At 37.3% G+C, this 19973-nt stretch overlaps 1 protein-coding gene across 12 annotated transcripts in view; it reads left to right on the top strand.

Annotated features, from left to right (window-relative positions):
• The window catches only part of KIF16B (kinesin family member 16B), a 143157-nt gene that overhangs the window by 27370 nt on the left and 95814 nt on the right, over nt 1-19973 (top strand). For all 12 annotated transcript variants that reach the window (XR_003529395.1, XR_003529396.1, XR_003529397.1 and 9 more), the window contains 8 exons: nt 414-511; nt 1020-1129; nt 1720-1862; nt 2722-2890; nt 3047-3178; nt 6236-6411; nt 8270-8335; nt 11930-11989. Coding sequence is in view for 9 of the 12 variants with exons in the window: in XM_027653822.1 (XP_027509623.1) it covers nt 414-511; nt 1020-1129; nt 1720-1862; nt 2722-2890; nt 3047-3178; nt 6236-6411; nt 8270-8335; nt 11930-11989 (954 nt within the window). In the remaining 3 variants the exon portion in view is untranslated. The remainder of the gene's footprint in view (nt 1-413; nt 512-1019; nt 1130-1719; nt 1863-2721; nt 2891-3046; nt 3179-6235; nt 6412-8269; nt 8336-11929; nt 11990-19973) is intronic.

The following is a 19973-nucleotide window of genomic DNA, read 5'->3' as shown; positions in this document are numbered from 1 at the left end:
GAATGAAAATGGCTCATGTATATGGCTCTTGTCCCATTCTCTGCAGTTGTTGCCAAGTCCACAGAGAAGCAGGACTTATCTTTCTCTTAGTGAGATAAGGTAGTTCATGTGTTGCTATGAGGAGCCAGTTTCTGCCTTAAGATGGTTTTGGATTATTCAAACTGAATGAGAGGGACAAAACATTGCAATAGCAAAGAAATGGAGCTAGTGTATATATTCTGCACACACAAGTGTTAAAGTGGCAAGCTGACTGCAATTAAATAAAAGGCAAGAGAGTATTTGCTGAAAAGTTTTGATTTTTTCCCCTTTTTCTGGATGCTGAGACTCTCAACTAGTGACCTTGGGTTTTACTTTTCCAGAATATATTGTGCATGCATATATGACCTTGGAAATAAGTGTGGTTGTTGTTGCAGGGTGATGCAGGTTTGATACCTCGAATTTGTGAAGGATTGTTCAGCAAAATAAGTGAAAAAACAAAGCGGAATGAGGCATCCTTTCGAACAGAAGTCAGGTAGGTCTTGGCGTGTTAGCAGTTCCCAAGTTATCAAACTTATTTCAGTTACAACCACCCTGTTTCACTTTATCTCTGAGAAAAGCGTGTGTTCTTCAAAAATAATTTTCTACGCCTGGCCTCAGTCCTATAATTGTTTTTTGTTGGCAGTCATAGTCCAAATGCACAGCACTTGTAACTTCAACCCAAGAGCTGAGCATTTTGCTTCATTTAAATGACAGTGAAAATGTCTTTTCTACTGGACAACATCTTCCTTATTTTTACCCTTTATTTCAGGCTGACATTAGGAGATCTTGATCTTGCTGATGTCTGCTTCCTTTCCACTTGCTTCTTGCTTTTTTGGCTTTTTTCTATATGATATAATAAGTTGTAGTCATTTCTATCTTAAGCCAACTTTGGATCTGTTTTCTTTCTCCAAACATCTTGCCTTCAAACACAGTGTTCACGTGAGTTTCCTTTTTTAAAGACTCTTGAATCAGTCAGTGGCTTTTTATTCTTTCTCTTTCAGTTATCTGGAAATTTATAATGAACGTGTGAGAGATCTTCTCAGAAGGAAGTCATCAAAAACTAATAATTTACGAATACGAGAACATCCAAAAGAAGGGCCATATGTTGAGGGTAAAAACACTTTCAGTGTTCTACGCTGGATATTTTATTACCTTCATATATCCTAAAGTGTGATGTCTAATTGCATAGGACATTTTATCTTTTAAAATACAAATGATGATCAATACAGTGCTTTGATTTGGTAAAAAGCATGAAAGGAATAGCCTCTCATTTTGCATCTCTACTTGCTTTCGCAATTCTAATATTATTATGTTGGTTTTTTACCTATAAATTTATAACATTTTAAAATAGTGTTAAGAGATGCAATTGGTTTTAATAGTTTGTTGACTATAATTTATAAATATTAAATGTTTAGGAACCTATTAGGATCTAATTGTCTTATTCTGTTCTCTACCAGGGAAGGTTCATGTCTCTTGAGGGATTATGCTTATGTTATTGTACTAAATAATTTAGTAAGATTGCATATTTTTTTCTTATTTACTGTAAATGTGTGAGTTGTCTGCTGTTCACATAAGGCCTCATTTCTTTCCTTAAGTGACAATTGGAGCAATATTTTGCAGTAGTGAGGGTAATTTGAATCTTTTTGTAGAGTAAAATCAAGTACATGTATGAGCACACTGTAACACTCTGCTTTTCTTTAGACTTGTCTAAGCATTTAGTGCAAAATTATACTGATGTAGAGGAACTTATGGAAGCAGGAAATATAAATAGGACAACGGCTGCAACTGGAATGAATGATGTCAGTAGCAGGTCTCATGCCATTTTCACAATCAACTTCACTCAGGTAACAAAACAAAACGAAACTCCCTGGAGAGATCTGACACATTTCCTCAGAGCATGGTGATCTTTTTGTTAATATGTAGTAAACTCCTTTTCAATGACTCCTACTCTTCATCATTGTTTTTGGGTGTGCTTTTTAGACAGTCCATGGATAACCTGCTAGATGCAGAGAACGCAGCATAGAAGCGGTTCCCTCTCCTGTCAGAACTTTCCCTGTCTCCACCCAAACGCACAACACACACACACACTCCCATGCACCCTCTGTTCACTAATGATGAGTTGCTTATTGCAAAGCTTTCAGAAGAGGATGAGAGGCAGGCAGCAGAAGGTTTTGTTCTATTGTTGTACTGCAAAAGTAGAAGGACATTTGAAACAGGGCTATCTGAGTTGATTTGTCTGAAATGAGATAAAAAATTGGGAGGAAACCTCAGTTAAAACATAAAAAATTGCAATTGTCACTCAATTGGAGGTGGAGAAGAAATGGAGTGTAAATGTCTGTTCATGCTATAACTTGTTGAAAGCTAAATATGAATATAAATGTTACAGGCTTAATGAAATGAATGCAGCACATGTTCACTGTGCATCATGTAAATTCCAACTCAGTGTCACTGCTTGTCTGTAAGTGGCTAGAAAGTTGCAAATATTACAATTTAAAGAAATAATATGGAAGTTACACAGCAATTCATTATCAAATGCCTTTCTCTGGCACCTCTAATACACCTGTCTTCTGAAGCTCTGCTATTGTAAATAAGTTAAAATCAGTTGTGTCATGAAAAAGGCCACTTAATTGGATTTAGTAAAATTGCAGCATTTCATAGCTTAACATACTTTTCTTTGTTTGTTTGTTTGGTTTTTTTCTGTAGGCTCAATTTGATTCTGAAATGCCTTGTGAAACTGTTAGCAAGATTCATTTGGTAGATCTTGCTGGAAGTGAGAGAGCAGATGCCACTGGTGCTACAGGGGTTAGATTAAAGGAAGGAGGGAATATTAACAAATCTCTAGTTACTCTGGGAAATGTAATTTCTGCCTTAGGTGAGTCTCCAGTTTTTGTGCTTGTCTGTCTTGAGGTTTTTTTAGTCATGAAATACCCTTCTGTTTATTTACTTACACAAATAGTGGCCTAACACATACTGGTTTTGAAAATGAATAAAAATACGTAATTGCTTTTTTTCTATCTCCACATCACAGCTGATTTATCTCAGGATGCAACAAATCCACTTTCAAAGAAGAAGCAAGTATTTGTGCCTTACAGGGACTCTGTGTTGACTTGGCTGTTGAAAGATAGCCTAGGAGGAAACTCTAAAACTATAATGATTGCCAGTAAGTGTTTTTAAATTACTTTTTTTGCATTATAAACAGTTTGTACTTAATAGGAGTGGCTATAAATATTTAGATTCCAAATGTTTTGTTAAGGCAGAACATTGTTTGCACATATTAATGGTTTCTTTCTTTCTGAGCTTTCTGGTAGCACTCTGTCATTACTTACACTCTTTAAAGTGTAAGTAAGGCTTTGTGCGTCCAGTCAGTACTAATTTGTGAATCAGTTTGCTATTCCAAACTGTGTTGCTTTTTGTTGCATTAGTAGCAGAAACAGCCTGTTCTCTTTTGACATTCTGTGGGGAAGTCTGTAATTTTTATTTACTTTACTGAATGCACACGGTGTTTTAACTTTTTGTCTAAATTTAATTATTTATGATCAGTCATATTGCAAGCTTCTCCTTTTTACCTGTAGGATGCTCTGTAAGGATCCTTTGGTTTAAAACCCTACCTATGACGTGTATTGCAGGTTTGTCAATAAATTGAAATGGGAATTCCATTCCCAAAACCCCCAAGTGAAACCAGGAGGATGTTTAAGGGCAAGAGAGGATGCTGGATGTTGGAGATTTAGGAATCACAGAATGGTTTGTGTTGGAATAGATCTTAAAGATAGTCTAGTTCCACCTCTCCTGCCATGGGCAGGGACACCTTCCGCTAGACCAGGATGCCTAGAGCCCCATCCAACCTGGCCTTGAACAATTCCAGGGTGGGGAATCCACAGCTTCTCTGAGCAACCTCTTTTGGTGTTCCTCCTTGTCCTATCACTATCTACTTATGTAAGAAGTCGCTCTCCCCCTTTTTTATAAGCCCCCTTTAAGTACTGAAAGGTGCAGTGAAGTCTGTCTGGAGCCTTCTCTTCTCCAGGCTGAACAACCCCATCTCTCTCAGCCTGTCTCCATAACAGAGGTGCCCCATCCTTCTGATCAACTTCATGGCCCTCATCTGCACCCAGTCCAACAGGTCAACATCTTGTGCTGAGGACTTCAGATCTGAGTGCAGCACTGCAGATGTGGTCTCACAAGGGCAACGTAGAGGGAGAGAATCACCTCCCTGGACCTACTGTCCCCACTGGTTTTGATGCAGCCCAGGATGCAGTTGGCTTCCTGGGCTGCAAGTACAGAATGCCAGCTCATGTCTAGCTTTTCATCCACCAAAAAGAAATCACCAAGTCCTTCTCCACAGGGCTCCTCCCAGTGAGTTCTTCTCGCAGTCTGTACTCATGTCTGGGATTGCCCTGACCCAGGTGCAGCACCTTGCACTTGGACTTTTACCTCATCCTCCCTTGGGACCACTTGCCAAGCTTGTCCTGGTCCCCTTGGATGTGAAGAGAAGAGCAGCTCTGAAACTTCTCTCTCGCTTTGCTGCTCAAGTGAAACATGGTCTCAACTGATGCAGTCCTCTTTTGGGGAATGGTAGGAGAGCAGAAATGAGGGAATAAAATGCATCACATCAAATTCTGTTTCTTCAGTCACTTTGCTACAGTCAAATTCTCTGGATAGCAGTTCCTTGTTGCATGACTTCGGGGATGTTTTTGGAATCCATGCCACTTCTTTTCCTCAGGCTAATCATAGTAGTGCCAACAGAAGATCTGGACCAGACTCAGCTTTGCCTTTCTGGCTGTTTAAGTAATGCTGTGCTGGCAACTTTCTTCTTGATGCTTTTTTTGCAGTTACATGGTTGAGTAACTTTTTTTTTTTTGACACAGGATTGTGAAGAGAGGTTTTAGAAACACAGTGAGCTTTCAGTGCCCAGCTTCTTTTTCAGCTACTTCCCCATCTATTAGTGGTACCTCTGTGAGGCAGAGCCCTGATGGTTGATCTTTTATCCAGCAGTAACTCTACTGGTAATGTGGCTGAATTGCCTAACAGAGCCTGACAAGCTGTCTGGATAAGTTTGGCCTGCCTTTTCTGTAACTAAACACGAAAACGTGCAGGAAGATCATTTCAAACTGTAGAAAAGGCTGTTATAAAAATACATCCGATTCCGATTTGTCATATTTCTATAACGTGTTGTAACATCCTTCTAGAAAGAGAATAATTGAGTAGTGGAGAAGAGACAGTAGATAAAGCAGGGAAGTGATGGTGTGAGCTAGGGGAAATGTAGTCTGTTGCCAGGTGCATCTCCCATAATTCAGGGAGTCTCTGTGACAAGAAGAATATTTTTTACTGTTGAGAGAATGAGAAAGGACAGAATATTTTAGTTACTTGATTATTTTTTCGGATGTTTTCATTGCCTGATTCTCTGAGTCTCTTGTTCAGTTTGATCATTAAGATTTCTGGTCCCTCATCATTTCTGGATGGTGTTTGCTTCTATGTTTTTGCTCATATATTTGGATGCAGTCATTATCTTTTTAATTGGGAATACCCTATATATTGTTAGGAAAATTAAGGAAAGAATAGCATTTGCACTTCATTTAAAGTTCTTTGGTTTTGCTGGTTAGGTTGCTTGTAAAAATAGTATTGGTTTCTCTGGATGCATCAGATAGTTAACAGTTCTGTGTGCTGCCAGATGTGTGCAGCTCAGCAGAACAGCAAGGTTTGTAAATTATAGAAGCTCTTGTTTTGGTTTTCATGTCTGTTTTCTGTTTATTTATGTTTAATTTTCTTTTTAATTTCCCTTTAAAATGACTGAACTCACTGTGTTTTACATGAAATGTTTTTTCCATTCAGTGATTATATTGGTACTTTTAAAATACTCAACATTTTTCGCATTGGTATTGTAAAAAAGAGAAAAGCCTGTGAAGTATTCATATAGGACATTTATGCTTACCAGAGAAATGTTCAATAGATTGACAGCAAGATTTCTTTGCAACACTTGATTGTTAGACCTGATTATTCTAACACACTATTCTCATACAGTATTTACTTATAAGCAGAGTTATAGTGACATGAAAGCAGTCGAGTTGGGTGCAGAGTTGGAACAGATTGTAGCCATGCTGGTTAATCGTCTATTCCTGTCTCTTTATCCACATTAAGTTTATCTGACTTTTAAAATATAAACTAACTTTAGTACATGAAACATATGGTGCTGGTTAAACTGTTTCTGATTTCATCTCCTCAGCTATTTCACCTGCTGATGTCAATTACGGTGAGACTTTAAGTACACTTCGCTATGCAAATAGAGCCAAAAACATCATCAACAAGCCTACTATTAATGAGGATCCCAATGTCAAACTGATCCGTGAGCTGAGAGCTGAAATAGCCCGATTAAAAGCCCTGCTTGCTCAGGGGAATCAGGTTAGCTTTACTTGGAATTTATGTGTAATTTTCCTTGAGTTATAACATCTATTTCTAGAATGTAATGGGATAATTATCTTTCATTATATTGATTTGAGTAAACAAGCTCCATGAGGCTATGAATGAATATTATTTTCCTGATTGAATCAGTTTCCATATGGCCAGCAGATTACCTCTTTTAACATAAGGGAGGAAGAATTGTCATCCAAAAACTTGATTGCAGTGTGCTGTGGAACAGGTAGTCACCACAGCATAAGGAGACTGAGCTGAGACATGTTTCCTTGGTCTAACTTGATGAACTGAAGAGGTACTTTATGTAGTACCTTAAAATAAATAGAAGGTTTCAAGTATTTAAGATGCATAAATATAAAAATGTAGGAGTATGGATGGGTTTGAACAATACATTTTATTTGTGTTTGGCTGCAGAGTCCATTAGAAGGCACATAACATGCTAAATAGGTAAAAATGGTGTAAGAAAACACAAATCTGTGCTTCCCTTTTGCATGATTATCTTTTTTTGCTCTGTCAATATAAGCTGCTATAAACATTTGCTGCACAGGCTCAGTTAGGTTTAGTTTCTCCTGTGTTCCCAGGATGGTGAAACCAAGCTTAACAATAAGGAATATGCAGTTGGCTCAGGCCAATTGTCTCTTCTAGATAATGTCACTCAGGACTACTAGATTTCATACTTGAGCAAATACAATTTGGAAGTATCTGAAATTCAGATTTATTTCTAGAATTATCTAATTCTATTTTAGAGGGCTGTGTAATGTGAAATGTTAGTTCAGCATGGACTTTTTGTAATAAAGGCTAATACCTCAGCTGGATTTTGTGCTATAAAACATTTGCTGAAGAAGGGGATGGGACCACAGTTGGAAGCAGAAATAGGTATTGTAGATGATTGAAGCAAAGAGCTCTGCTTTGTTATAAATAATTAGAAAATTCTTGATGGAGCTCAATTACTTGATTACACTTATGTTTCTCCCATATTTTTAGGAGAGGAAAGTTAATTTATTTTCAAATTATGGTTTGATTTAGAGTTAGCAAAGTAGATGTAACATGGACCCCTTTGAAGATCTAATGCGTTGACCTAGTTTCAAGCTGTAAAACAGTGGATATCACAAAATAAATCTGGTTCAGTTGTAGGATGTGATAGATGGCTATGTGGGAGACAACAGAGAACTTGCTTAACTTAATTGAATTTGTGATGGTTGATAAAACAGCAGATGGTGTGTTATGTATGCTCAGTAGAACATAAATCTCTGCATAATTTCTTTTGTGGTTTTCCTTTGTATTCCCAGAATGCTATATTGCAAATGCTTCTGTAGACCTGAAGATATTGATTACCAAAATATAGTGCTGGATTCAGTGTAGAAGGTCATATTACAATGAGTACTGCTTGTGTGTGTGTGTTGTACAGTAGTTTTCCCTCTTTTAAGGCCAGTTACATTAACATATAGTTACTAAAGATAAGCAATATACATACATATTACAGCAAAATGGTTAACTTTTCATGCATAATAAATTTTCATGTTTAACAGAAATATAAAGAAAGATGTATGAGGCGTTACATGTTATGAACGTGTGTCTGGTTTCAGTGTCTGCATGTGTGTCACCATATGTGTACACAGTGAGTGAAAATAGTACTCTCAAACCAATTTGTATTTAAAATATCTGCTTTGACAAGATTTTGATTATTCTTTTTACAGTATTTCAAGGTAAAATGAAGTATATTAAAGTTTAAAAGATTTTATTCTAAAGAATCAAAAAAAGTTGAACAATTACATTTCACTTGATTCCCCCAGAAATTGTTCTTCTTCTTTCTTTTTGACTTGATGTTTACTTTTTCCAATTTTAGATTGCACTCTTGGATTCTCCGACAGCTTTAAGTATGGAAGAAAAGCTTCAGCAGAATGAAGCAAGGGTAAGTTATAATTTCATAAAACAGTTTTTAAACAACAACAAAAAAAGCTGGCAGTCTGGATGTAGGAGTGTTGTTAATTTTCAGGATTCTTTTTATGCACAACTAATTTTTGTCCCATTAAACAGCATTGTCTTGATGCTTTAAAAAAAAAAGTGTGTAAACTTGTAATTTGTTATCCTACTAAAATAACGTTATCTCTAAGAACAAAGTATATCTTTGATATTTATATAGCAGTTCTATTTCATGAAAAGAGTTTTTTCCCAGGCCAGCTTGTCTTACTAAACAGGTATGTTTGTAGGTAGACTAGAGAGGGAAAAGCCACTAAATCACAGTAATAAGTAGCAAGTTACGAAATACTCAGTGTGTAGAAAAACTAGTAAAGATTCGTGGGGAAAATAGTCAACTCTTCTATGCTTTCAAGTGATTAATAACTTGTGTTGTGGGTTTTTAGAAAATTTCAGTATTTAAGTCCGGTGTGTGCAAATATGTTTAGTGTCTAATTAGATGTCTTTTTTTGAAGGGGGTCTGAGATCTAGGTGCACTTAAAAGTGTGCTTCACACCAAATTGTTTCAATAATCCAGCCAAGTGTAGAGACTGGAAAAAGTTCCCAGAAGTTTAAATAACTCATAGTGTCCAAAAGAATTTAGATATAATGGTGCTCTCATTTAAAGGTGCAAACTGGTTTAAAAAAAAAAAGTATTGGTCAGACTGTGGAAGAGGCGAGAGGGAGATATTTGGAATTATTCAGCTACATGGCAGCAAAGATTTAATTCTGAATATGAAGATGCCAATCAAGTGTAGATATGATGCCTTTAAAAAATGGGGGCTTCTTAGCTGGTTTAAATGGTAAGATTTACAGTGGTGCTACTTGGACCTTTAGAGTCAGAGAATTAATGTCTTGCTTTGAGAATCCTGTTTTATTTATATCTTTTGTTTTATTTTTGAGTACAAATGAAAAGCTTTTATCTAAGATTAGCTGAGGAATATAAACTGCTGTCTGTACGCTAATTAGAGTATGTTATGCATACTCTGACAGTAACCACAGCTTGCCTTGCTCAGAAAGGTTGGCCTCTCTGTGTGGGGAGTATATCGAGCATATTTTATTATCTTTTGTCAGCCTCATTAAAAGGTTATGTGATTAATATTCATGATAATTACAATAGACATAATTACTGACAATTCTTAGCGGATATTGCAGTAGTTATGGCTTTTTATAATTGAATGACTGCAATAATTAATTTGTTTATACAGATCTAAAGACTTTATCACCGTATTTAAATTATCTGACAAGTATATGGTGACTTTCTTTAATGAGTTGATTTTCCTTATACAAGAATGATTTCAAATTGTTTAATTGAAAAATGTTTCATTTTTAAAATGAAATTAAAAATGAAATGTTTCTGAGCAATACAAGTTGTTCTGATATGGTGAATAGACCTATGGTAGATCTTCATGTTTTTCTTTAATCTTATAAAATTTATTCTATTTTAACATTCCAGTTGGCAGCACTATGAGTGATAATGGTGTGTTGAAAGGTGTGCTTACTTGTCTTTGTTGAAATCTTCAGATACAGGTAGAGATGAGTGAAGTTTCTGTAGTTCTCATGGATTAGTTTGCAGTTGACCTGCAAAGACACTTAGCAAAGTAGGCATGTGGCAAATGTGGAGATGTTTGGAGCAACTGGATTGAAGATTTCTTTTTTTCTACAGTGGTTTTATATGAAAGTTAACGTACGAGGTGGACAATGAGATGAGTAGGAAAGGAAGGACAAATCCTAACCATTCTGTTGGCCTGACCTCAGTTCGGGAGAAGATCATGGAGCGGGTCATCTTGAGTACCATCACTCAGTGTGTACAGAACAACCAGAAGAATCAGGCCCAGTCAGGAGGGTTTAAGAAAGGAGGTCCTGCTTGACCAACCTCATTTCCTTCTATGCCAGGGTAACCTGCCTAGTGGATGAGGGAAAGGCTGTGGATGTTGTTTACTTGGACTATAAGTAAAGCCATTGATTCTGTGGAGGAACTGTCTGCTCAGGGCTGGGATGGGTGCACTGTTTGCTGGAGTTATGGTGAATGGAATTAAATATATTTGGCAACCAGTCACCAGTGGTGTTCCCTGGGGCTCAGTTTTGGGCCCAGTCCTGTTTCGTATCTTTATCAATGACCTGGACAAGAGGATTGAGTGCACCTTCAGTGAGTTTGCAGACTACACTGAGTTGAGTGGAAGTGTTGATCTGTTGGAGAGTAGGAATGCTCTGCAGAGGGATCTGGACAGGCTGGATTAAAGGGTCAAGGCCAGTGGTCTGAGGTTCAACAAGGCAAAGTGCCAGGTACATCCTGCCCTTGAGTCACCACAACCCCTGCAGTGCTCCAGGCTGGGGGCAGAGTGAGTGGAAAGTGGCCCAGTGGTAGAGGACGTGGGGGGGGTGCTGGTCAGCAGTGGCTGAACATGAGCCAGAGTGTGCCCAGGGGGCCAAGAAGGCCAATGGCATTCTGGCTTGTATCAGGAATAGTGTGGCCAATGGGACTAGGGAAGTGATTCTTCTCCTGTACTCATCACTGGTGAGTCCTGTGTACTCACACCTTGAGTCCTGTGTCCACTTCTGGGCTCCTCAATTCAGGAAGGACACTGAGGTGCTGGAGTGAGTCCAGAGAAGAACGACAAAGCTAGTGAAGCGTCTTAAGCACCGGTCTGATGAGGAGCAGCTGAGGGTGCTGTGGAGGCTCAGCCTGGAGAAAAGGAGACTCAGGAGGAATCTTACTGCTCTCTACAGCTCCCTGAAAGGAGGCTTGTAGGGAGGTGGGGGTCAGTCTTCTCCCAACTAACAAGTGATAGGACAAGAGGAAGCAGCCTCAAATTGCAGTGCAGTGGAGGCTTAGATTTGGTATTAGGAAAAATTTCTTCATGGAAACAGTTGTCAAATGTTGGAACAGGCTGCCTAGGGAAGTCATTGAGGTATGTAAAAGATGTGTAGATGTAGCGCTTAGGAGGGATGTGGTTTAGTGGTGGGCTTGGCAGTGCTGGGTTAAACAGCTGGATTAAGATCTTAAGGTCCTTTCTAACCTAAATGATTTTATGATTCTATACCCAGAGCTGCCGATGTCTATAATGCTTGTGCAAGCATCTTCTCACTTCTGTGCTGATGTCAATGAAGTGTGTGGTTTCTAAGTTACGGCAAACTTTGCTCTGGTTCTCTCCTGAAGGCTGCTGGTCTGCCTCTTCCTCTGCATGCCATCCTCTGGAGGGAAGTTTAGCCTGTGTCATAGGAAGGGAACTGTCCTGTTATACCTAAGGGATCGATCTGTGGCAGTGAACTTCGTAGTACTGCTGAAGCACTTTATGGAATAATTCCATATTTCTTTGAAAACCCATTATTTGGTGTGGCCATCCCTGAATGAACCATTTTATGCCGTAAATAAGAATTTTGTGTTTTGAGGGAGAGGTGTTGTAGGTATGGCAACTTATTGCAGGAGCAACAATGTTCTTCTAAATGTTAAACTATTAAACTTCTCAAAGAATTGCACCAATACTTAGTTCTTCTGTGAGAATGCATTAAGGATGAGATTTTTTTCAGTATTTGTTTTCTTTCATAGGTGCAAGAACTGACCAAAGAGTGGACAAACAAGTGGAATGAAACTCAAGATATTCTGAAAGTAAGGCAAATAAATAAATTTTCATCTTGGCATTTGAACTAGTCTTAGTGTTTTCCCTTAAAAAAAAAAGTTCCTGTTCTAAGTCATCGTCTTTGCCTTAGCTCTTTCTGTTGTTCACCACAGTGACCCCACAGTGCAAAACAGATTCTCTCTAACAAATCTTTAAACTAATGCATGTTTTTATTGAGTTGCAAGTGAAGAAAACCAGGGCAGAGACAAGTGGATCCCTCATGCCCTTGGTATTTGTGTGGTATCAACAAGACCTGTGAATAGTCACCTTTTATCTTACATTGGGTATCTCAGTGGATGTGGTGCATAGTGGATACAAATTTTCCATTGTACTGGTAAGATTTTATATTGGTATTTGGTGCATGATTAAAGTGATAGGCTGAGGTTATATTGTATTGGGCCATTTTATGATTCCGTACACATGTACAAGCACATGTACACACACACAGATAAATAATTCCCACAACTTCTTTAATGTAAACTAATTTTTTTTGCCAAAATGTTTTAACTGTTCTGTTAAATAAAAATTTCAAAAACAGAGCTTAAGCTTTCATGACTTGCTGAACATAAACTTATTAGTAGTGTAATTGAAGCAAGCATTTAGAAGGAATTTTTTTGGTTCTCCTTATCACTGACACAAAACTTGGTTTTTTTTGGATCACTTTCTGATTTCTTTACTTTTTCCTTTAAGTTCACCACCATGTCTTTTATCTGACTTTCACGTAAGTTGAATAGCTCCATGCTTAAAAATAAGAATAAAGCACTAATAGCATAGAGAACAGAGCAAGGTTGGTAACTACTTAGCAGATGGTGTGACAGAATGGACTGTTTAATGTCTGTCTAGATACTGAACTGAGAATCACCATTTGCATATTCATCAGAGATGTTTTGGGTCCAACTTTATGTTATTTCTGTGTTATTTTGTTATTTTGAAGCATCTATACATACATAAAATTTTGTTAGTCCCCTCTTCATTCATGTCTGGATTGGGGAGCCCATTGTCACATGGAGAATTTGTGAATTTTGGTCAATTGTGGAAGTGAACATTATGTCACATTTGGGAAGTTTTAAAGCTGTATGTTGGAAATCCACTGATCCTTGCACAGAAATTACAGAATCAGAGGAGGTGTTAACTAAACAATGCATATAAACAAGAGAAAGCTGCATTTGTTAAATAGCTGAATGTAAAGGACTTAAACAGAGAAACTGTAATTTCTGCTTTTCTAGTACTGAGATTTTCTTAGCTTAATTCATACAGCTTCTGTATGAATTGCATCATATGCTGATCTTTGAGTGTATGAACATAGCTTATGTTTCATGTTGGGGTTAAAGGCAGTTGGTATAACTTTCTTTGTATTAAAAACCTGAAAATCTGCAGAAGATTTCTTGGTTGTACTGTTTTATTTTACACCGTTTTACTGAAAAGATCCATCTTTTTATTCACTTCTTGTTTAATGATTCTTAAAATTGAGTGGGAAAAGGCTTTTTGGAAGTTTGCCAGCTGAGTCACTGGAAAGCAGATTTTAAACTGTAGAGAGCAGTGGTGTTCCTGTAATGGATTCCCTATAAATTCACTGGGGGTTTTGTTTTGTTATTGATGTGGCCCCTGCCTTGCACACACAGACCGTACACATTGTTAATTTGTAAAAATAGGCTGTCTTGGCCCTCTTTGAGAAGTAGGACTGTCTTTGTATGTCCACCTCACTGCAGTCACACCTGCAACTTTGCCCATTCAGTAACTTTCAGGACATTCTTCCTTAAGGTACTCAGAACTTCATGTTTGTATTATAATTAAAACCTTCCTACCCTTGCCTCTCCCTGGATTTGCCATCCTGAGGTAGTTGCTGCCTTCCAGTTCCTGCCCTGCAGCAGTCTTGGAGAATTGAAAACCATTTGCTTCTCAGTTCCTAACACCTTTTGCTCCAAATCTTTAAGGCATATGCCTGCCAGATGCAGGTGCGCTTGCTAGTAGCTGAATGGGATTTCCTACTCTCTGTAATTACGCTTTTTTTGGTACTAAGTTCTAAATATCGAAGTTCACATGGTTTTGAATTGTTCTCACAGGCTAATGGGAAAATGTGTAAGTGTTTAAATCCAAAATAATTGAAAGGATTTTGCATAAGCCTTGTAAAATACAGGAAGATTCACAGGGCCTGCTAGTGTTTTCTAGTAGATCAACAGATACTGTTGGAAAAAGTTACCTGGTTTTTACTGAATACAGTGCTTTCATCAGGCAAAGATGCTTGGCAAAGAAATAATGCATAGTGTTTTTCAGGGAAGATGTTTCTCAAACTTGTTCAGCCTTGCCAGTTTTATTGAACCTTTTTTTAAATTATACCATCAGTATCCAAATGCTGCCTTGCAAGTAATTCGTAGAGAATGGAAAATACTGTCCAAGGAATAGAAAATACTGTGTGAATGCAAGTTTTTGATAAAAAGTATTTGGCAGCTTAAAATTTAGTTATTTTAGTCATCACAGTGCCATGTGTACAGCTGACATGTACATCCCAGTATTATTCCTTTTTTCTGCTTGTAACTTTTATCCCCTTTGACATTTATTTGTATGTAGTTCACCCTAAGTTTCAGTTTTCTGTGCATCTTTAGACTAAGTACACTGATCTCTCCTATCTGTAGATGTTGTCAGTTCTGGATTTTGGGGAAGGCACAGTGGCTGAAGGCCACTAGCAGCTGTGAACATCTTGTGTAATCCTCCATATATGCTGTTGGCAGATTGGACATGTCTTGGGCTGGTGATGGTGGTATCGATAGTGTGCTCCCTTTCTTTCATGCATTTGGAAGAAGCCCTTTTGCTGGGAGACTGTCAGAGTTCCTCTGGAACAGTTGAATTACTGTCAACTCATACCTAAATCCCAGATTCTCCTGTTTTCTTTATTAGATTAGAACACTGTATACATCAGGGTTTTAAATTTTTCTTGACTCTGTGTGAAGGATTCATTGCATGGCAGGTTCTTGGCATTGCTGATGTGCCTGAAGTGGCAAGTGTTGCTTCCAGTGGTGATGTTTGTTTTCGTCCTTGACCTTCTCACTGCAATATAACATGACACGCTAACCTTACTAACCTAGTATTACAATCTGTCCCCATCCTTGCTTTTAATCAAAGCAAGGATATTTTAATGCTTAATCAAGTTAATAAATATGTGGACTAATGCTTCAGCATTGTGTAGAGTACTGCATAAAGTCCCAAATTGATAGTGTTTGGTTTTAAACCCGCAGGCTTGGGATTATTTCCTCAAATGTCAGCCAAGGATTTCACTTTACAAAACAGCAGCGCTTTGCATTGCTTCTCTATCCTCAGGTGTCTTGCAACCTCAGTACTTACCTGTAGGATTTTGCTTTCATCTCAAACTCATTGAATCTTTCTATGATTTTTTTTTTGCCTTTGGTTCACGTTCTTCTGTACACGTTCCCGAAAAGAAGAGGAGGAGGGGGAAAACCCCTGTTTGCTCTTTTCCTTAATTTAGTCCTTTTTGTATGGTTCTGTTAAAGATCAATTCCGGGGTCTGTAATTTCTTTGGATGCTTTCTAAGATGTTAGGGTAACCTATCCAACTTTTGATTTTTCTCTTGCTTTGAGGCTTTAATTGGTATAAAACCTCTTTTGATGTAGCTGCTATATTTGACTGCATGTGTTGTCATTCTCCTAGAGATCTTTTTTCTTTTACTGTCACCTTATTTTTGTCATCTTTTGTGTATGTTTCAATTTCTTTCTCTAACCTTTAGCAGCCTTTATATTAATCTTTTTTAAATGTGCTCTCCTTTATATAATTTTCTGCTGGTGTTTCTTCCCAACTTTCTTTTAAATTTCTTCTCCCCTTTTCTGTTTGTGTAGAAATCTGTTTGACTTTTAGCTTTTGCCTTTTTGATGTATGTCATTTGTAGCTAGACTAAAGGTATTTAAATGCTCTTTTTTATTTCTTTTTGGTTTGAAGTAGATTTGGAGTTCCCTTTTATTTCCTTATCCTGTTTTTTGATTCTGATCATGTCATTAGCTTTGTGTGTCAGTGCTCAACTGATGTCAAAGGATGCAGAGAGATCTGTCTTCAGAGTCTATTAAAGGACAAGGTCTTTTCTGTGTATGTGTGTCTAATTCTTGTGATCAATAGTTTAACTAGTCACTGCTTCAACTGGTTTTGTCCTGTTGGATTTAGTGACACAGCCTCACTTTCATCAATAATACTAATTCTGCTGCAGCTCTTTACCCCATGGTGTGTAAATATCTTACTGAGCACTGTTTATTTGATCTTTTTCTTTTTTATGCCCTTTGGTTGACTACTGCTTAATACTAAATTTTTATACCTTAAGAATGATTGTTCCTACCTGGGGAAGAAAAAACTGTATGTTTATTTTCAAGCATTAACATCTATTGTTTTTATCTTTCCTCCTTCTGCGGGGGAATGAAATACCCTTAACTTGCCATGATGAATAAATACAGACTAATACCAAAGAGTTATTTTGGTGGACATACTCGTCTAAGCAGGGGAATTTTCTTTCTTTAGGAATCTTGGCTATACCGAGCAAAGACACCAGGAGACCGAAACTCAAAGCAATTGTGTTACTCTTTATGAGGTGTTGATTAGGGTGGCAGAAGTGAATAGATTTTGATTTTAATAATTTCCTTTCCCTGATGGCTTGCATACCGTAGTGAACTCTGTCAAGAGCTGTTGGTCCTGTTCTGTATAAATGCTCCATTTGTCTACATTTATTTGCATTTTCAGGTAATCTTTAAACCACAGTTGCTGAATGGTATTTAAACACCATTATCTGGGTCCTTCTGCTTGAAAAGCAGGGCATACATCACCATTTTCCTGTTTTATGCCTTTTTGTTACTACCTATTAACCCTGACTGGCTTGTCCTCTTTTCCTCTTCTCACTTGGGTTGTGTTCTACCCCAGTACTTTGCCCTTCGATGAGCATTTGTTTTCTTCATTCTTTCGTGTCTTTGTTTTAACAAGCTCAGTCCTGAAGGTGAGAAGTGCTCTCAATTAACACCTTCTACTTTCACCTAAAACTCTCTTGTCTACTACCACTTTTGGCTGTAGGGAAGAGAGTTTGTGCAAGCTCTTGGGCTCCTGAAGAACAAACTGTAGAACTTCTAAAAGTGCTTATTGCATCAGTAGCAGTGAGGATAACAGTGCATAAACCATGGCATGAGATTCTTGTCCAAAAACCAGTACTTGCGATATGTCCCCATTCAGTGTCTTTAGTAACCAAGAATATATTGTGGGTTTTGTGCCTATTCCATAGTGAGACTTTTAGAACATTAGAATCCTAATGCATCATATAGTTGTCCCAGATCACTAATGAATGGCTAGTTTTTGTTTTGTTTTGTCTTTTTTATTTTAAATTTGGAAATATATGTTATATGAAATTATGTGACGAACAAAAAAATACATCTTGACATTTGTAGTTTTTTGTGAGTAACCTGGTCTAGTGGAAGGTGTCCCTGCCCATGGCAAGGGGGTTGGAACAAGATGAGTTTTAAGGTCTTTCCAACCCAAACCATTCTATGATTTTACCACTGGGTAAATTGGGTATTAGAAAATTGCATATAATTAAGTTTTTAGAAAAGACACCAGTATAGGCTTTAATCCTGCCCTTAAAAAGGGCGTGTGAGTTTTAAAGACTTCTGGGCACATACCTTTTGAGCACAGCTTCTAAAATGATTCTATTTACAGGTCAAATGTTAAAAATGGAGTTACAGAAATGGTGTGCATTTATATATAAAACAATGTATGCATTATACTGTATTTAAACTGTTCATTTGCAGCTTTGGCATATGTGTTTATTTGTATATTTGGCAGGAATAGCACTTGTTTCTAAGGTTTTTTCACATTTCAGTAAGTAAATCATTTTTGTAGACTTGTTGCTAATTAGGCATGTTGGTGTTGCATTTTAGTTAGAATGTCTGTTGTTGACTATGTTTGACGCATAACTGTACTTCTAAAGGAAGAATTACAGCTGTACTTTGACTTGAACAAATCTTATTTGGTATTTTATAACTTCTTCTGTTTGTCATCTGTATTAGACAGCTCTCATTGCATACTTCCCGTTTTTGTTTCCTTTCAACAAGCTGTGTCTTCTGCTTGAATTTTTAGGAGGTTTAAGAATCACTACAAAATTAACACAGGATTGCACAGCTCTGGAGCTGGCAGGAAGTATTTAAGTCAGATGTTGCTGCTGAATTTGTTTTCTTTTAGCAAAGGTAATAGAATAAATAGAGTAACAACTCTGTTCCTAGGGATGTTTGCTTTCTAAACAATTGTTTGCCCTCCATCTATTATGTAATATATGTACATATATCAAAATAGAAGAATACCCATTCACGTGTGAGGAAGGACATTCACATTGTCACGGTAGTCTCTTATTAGCATATTATTCTTAACGGGACTCCCTTCAGCTGACTTGTAAATGTTACGCAGAAGACAAGATATAAAGAAAGTTTTAAAAAGGCTAATGTTAATTATTCTAGTTTGTCTCAGCCAGAAATCACACAATAAATGCAGATAGCTTCCCCTTCTCTAGAAGCCCGTTCAAATGTGGTTTTGAGTTCTTGCACTAGATGTCACTGCAGATACAAAAATCAGGTCCTTCTGCATGCTTAATTCAGATTTAATTCAGATATCTTAAGGAAAAATTATTTGCAATGTCTTGAATTTCATTGCTTTTTGGATCCATTAAAATAAGTTTATGGGAATGCCAAAGATTGGTTTAGGAGCAAGTCTTGAAGAGCCTGAGTAACTGTTTTGACAGAAATGCTTCTGAACAACAATTCACATGTGAGATGCACAGTAAAATGATTATGTGCATTCAGAATTATTGCAATTATTTGTCAGTATATTTTTAAACTCTTCTTTTCAAATGACAGTGTATCTCGAATATTTGACAAATTTAGCTAAAGCCTTTAAACATATTTATTTTCTTAACTTTGTTGTAGCTTTGATAATTTAGAGATATAAAAGAACAGCTTCTGAAAGAGGCAGTATCTTTTACTTGACCAGGTAATATAGTTGAGAAAGCAAAACGGCTTCTGGACACAGAGATCTTAAACCAGACCACTTCTGCTATTTGCTTTCATTTTCAATGGATCTTGCAGTTGAAAAGCCAATGGCAATGATATGCAGTTTCTATTTATAACTGTTTCTTTTAACATTTTTCTCTTGATTAATCACTTCTGTAGATTTATAATTGAGTTTCAGTACATTAAAATTTGATAAGTGTGCTGGGTTTTTTCCATCTCTTTTTGAGAAAGCTGTCTGATAACAAGGGAATGTTTATCGTTCTCGGTCCTTGTACAGTGTTTATTCACAGCTTTTGCCTCCAGAGCCATGACAAGTAATATCAAGTTTAGCTCTCAGTTTTATTAGGGTTTGTTTTCTTATACCTGGCCTTGTGCATTATGTATTTATTTCCCAAGTGTAGCAGTTACTGGCAGTGGTTGTAGTTTATAACATCATCTGTTCTGGTCAGAAGATTTCTCCTTTGACATTTGAGTTTGGACAGAGATCATCCAAACATGATTTGCTTTACCTTAAAATAGACATTGTTTTTTCATACTGTATCACAGAGCAGATACCATTATTAAGTGATGATTATTACTTTCCCTAATCATCCCCCTTGCTTCAGTCTGGTAAGTGTGCCTAGGTCAGTGCAAACTGAGAAGAAAGAAAACACGACTAAGAGAATTTTCTATAAAAGCAAACAGACAGAAACTTTTTAAGGGGTCATATGGTTGTCATGAGATACAAATTGCTTTTTCTTCAGAGGAGCAGCTCTCACTGCTTTTCACTCACCAGTGATTTTTTTTCAGTGCTTTGTCTGCTCTTAGCCTTGGCTTGCTGTTGTCAGATGACCAATAAAACTACTAAATTGGGAACTGGTGCTACTGATCTACTTTAGCTCTTTTCCTATTAGAAACAGTATTGAAAGGGTCCCAGCCACCTGGGGAATCCTGAGTG

This window comes from Corapipo altera, unplaced genomic scaffold (assembly GCF_003945725.1).
Source record: "Corapipo altera isolate COAL_440 unplaced genomic scaffold, ASM394572v1 70, whole genome shotgun sequence".
NCBI lineage: Eukaryota > Metazoa > Chordata > Aves > Passeriformes > Pipridae > Corapipo > Corapipo altera.
Note: the sequence above shows the minus strand (reverse complement) of the source record. Positions and strands in the feature narration are given on the sequence as shown.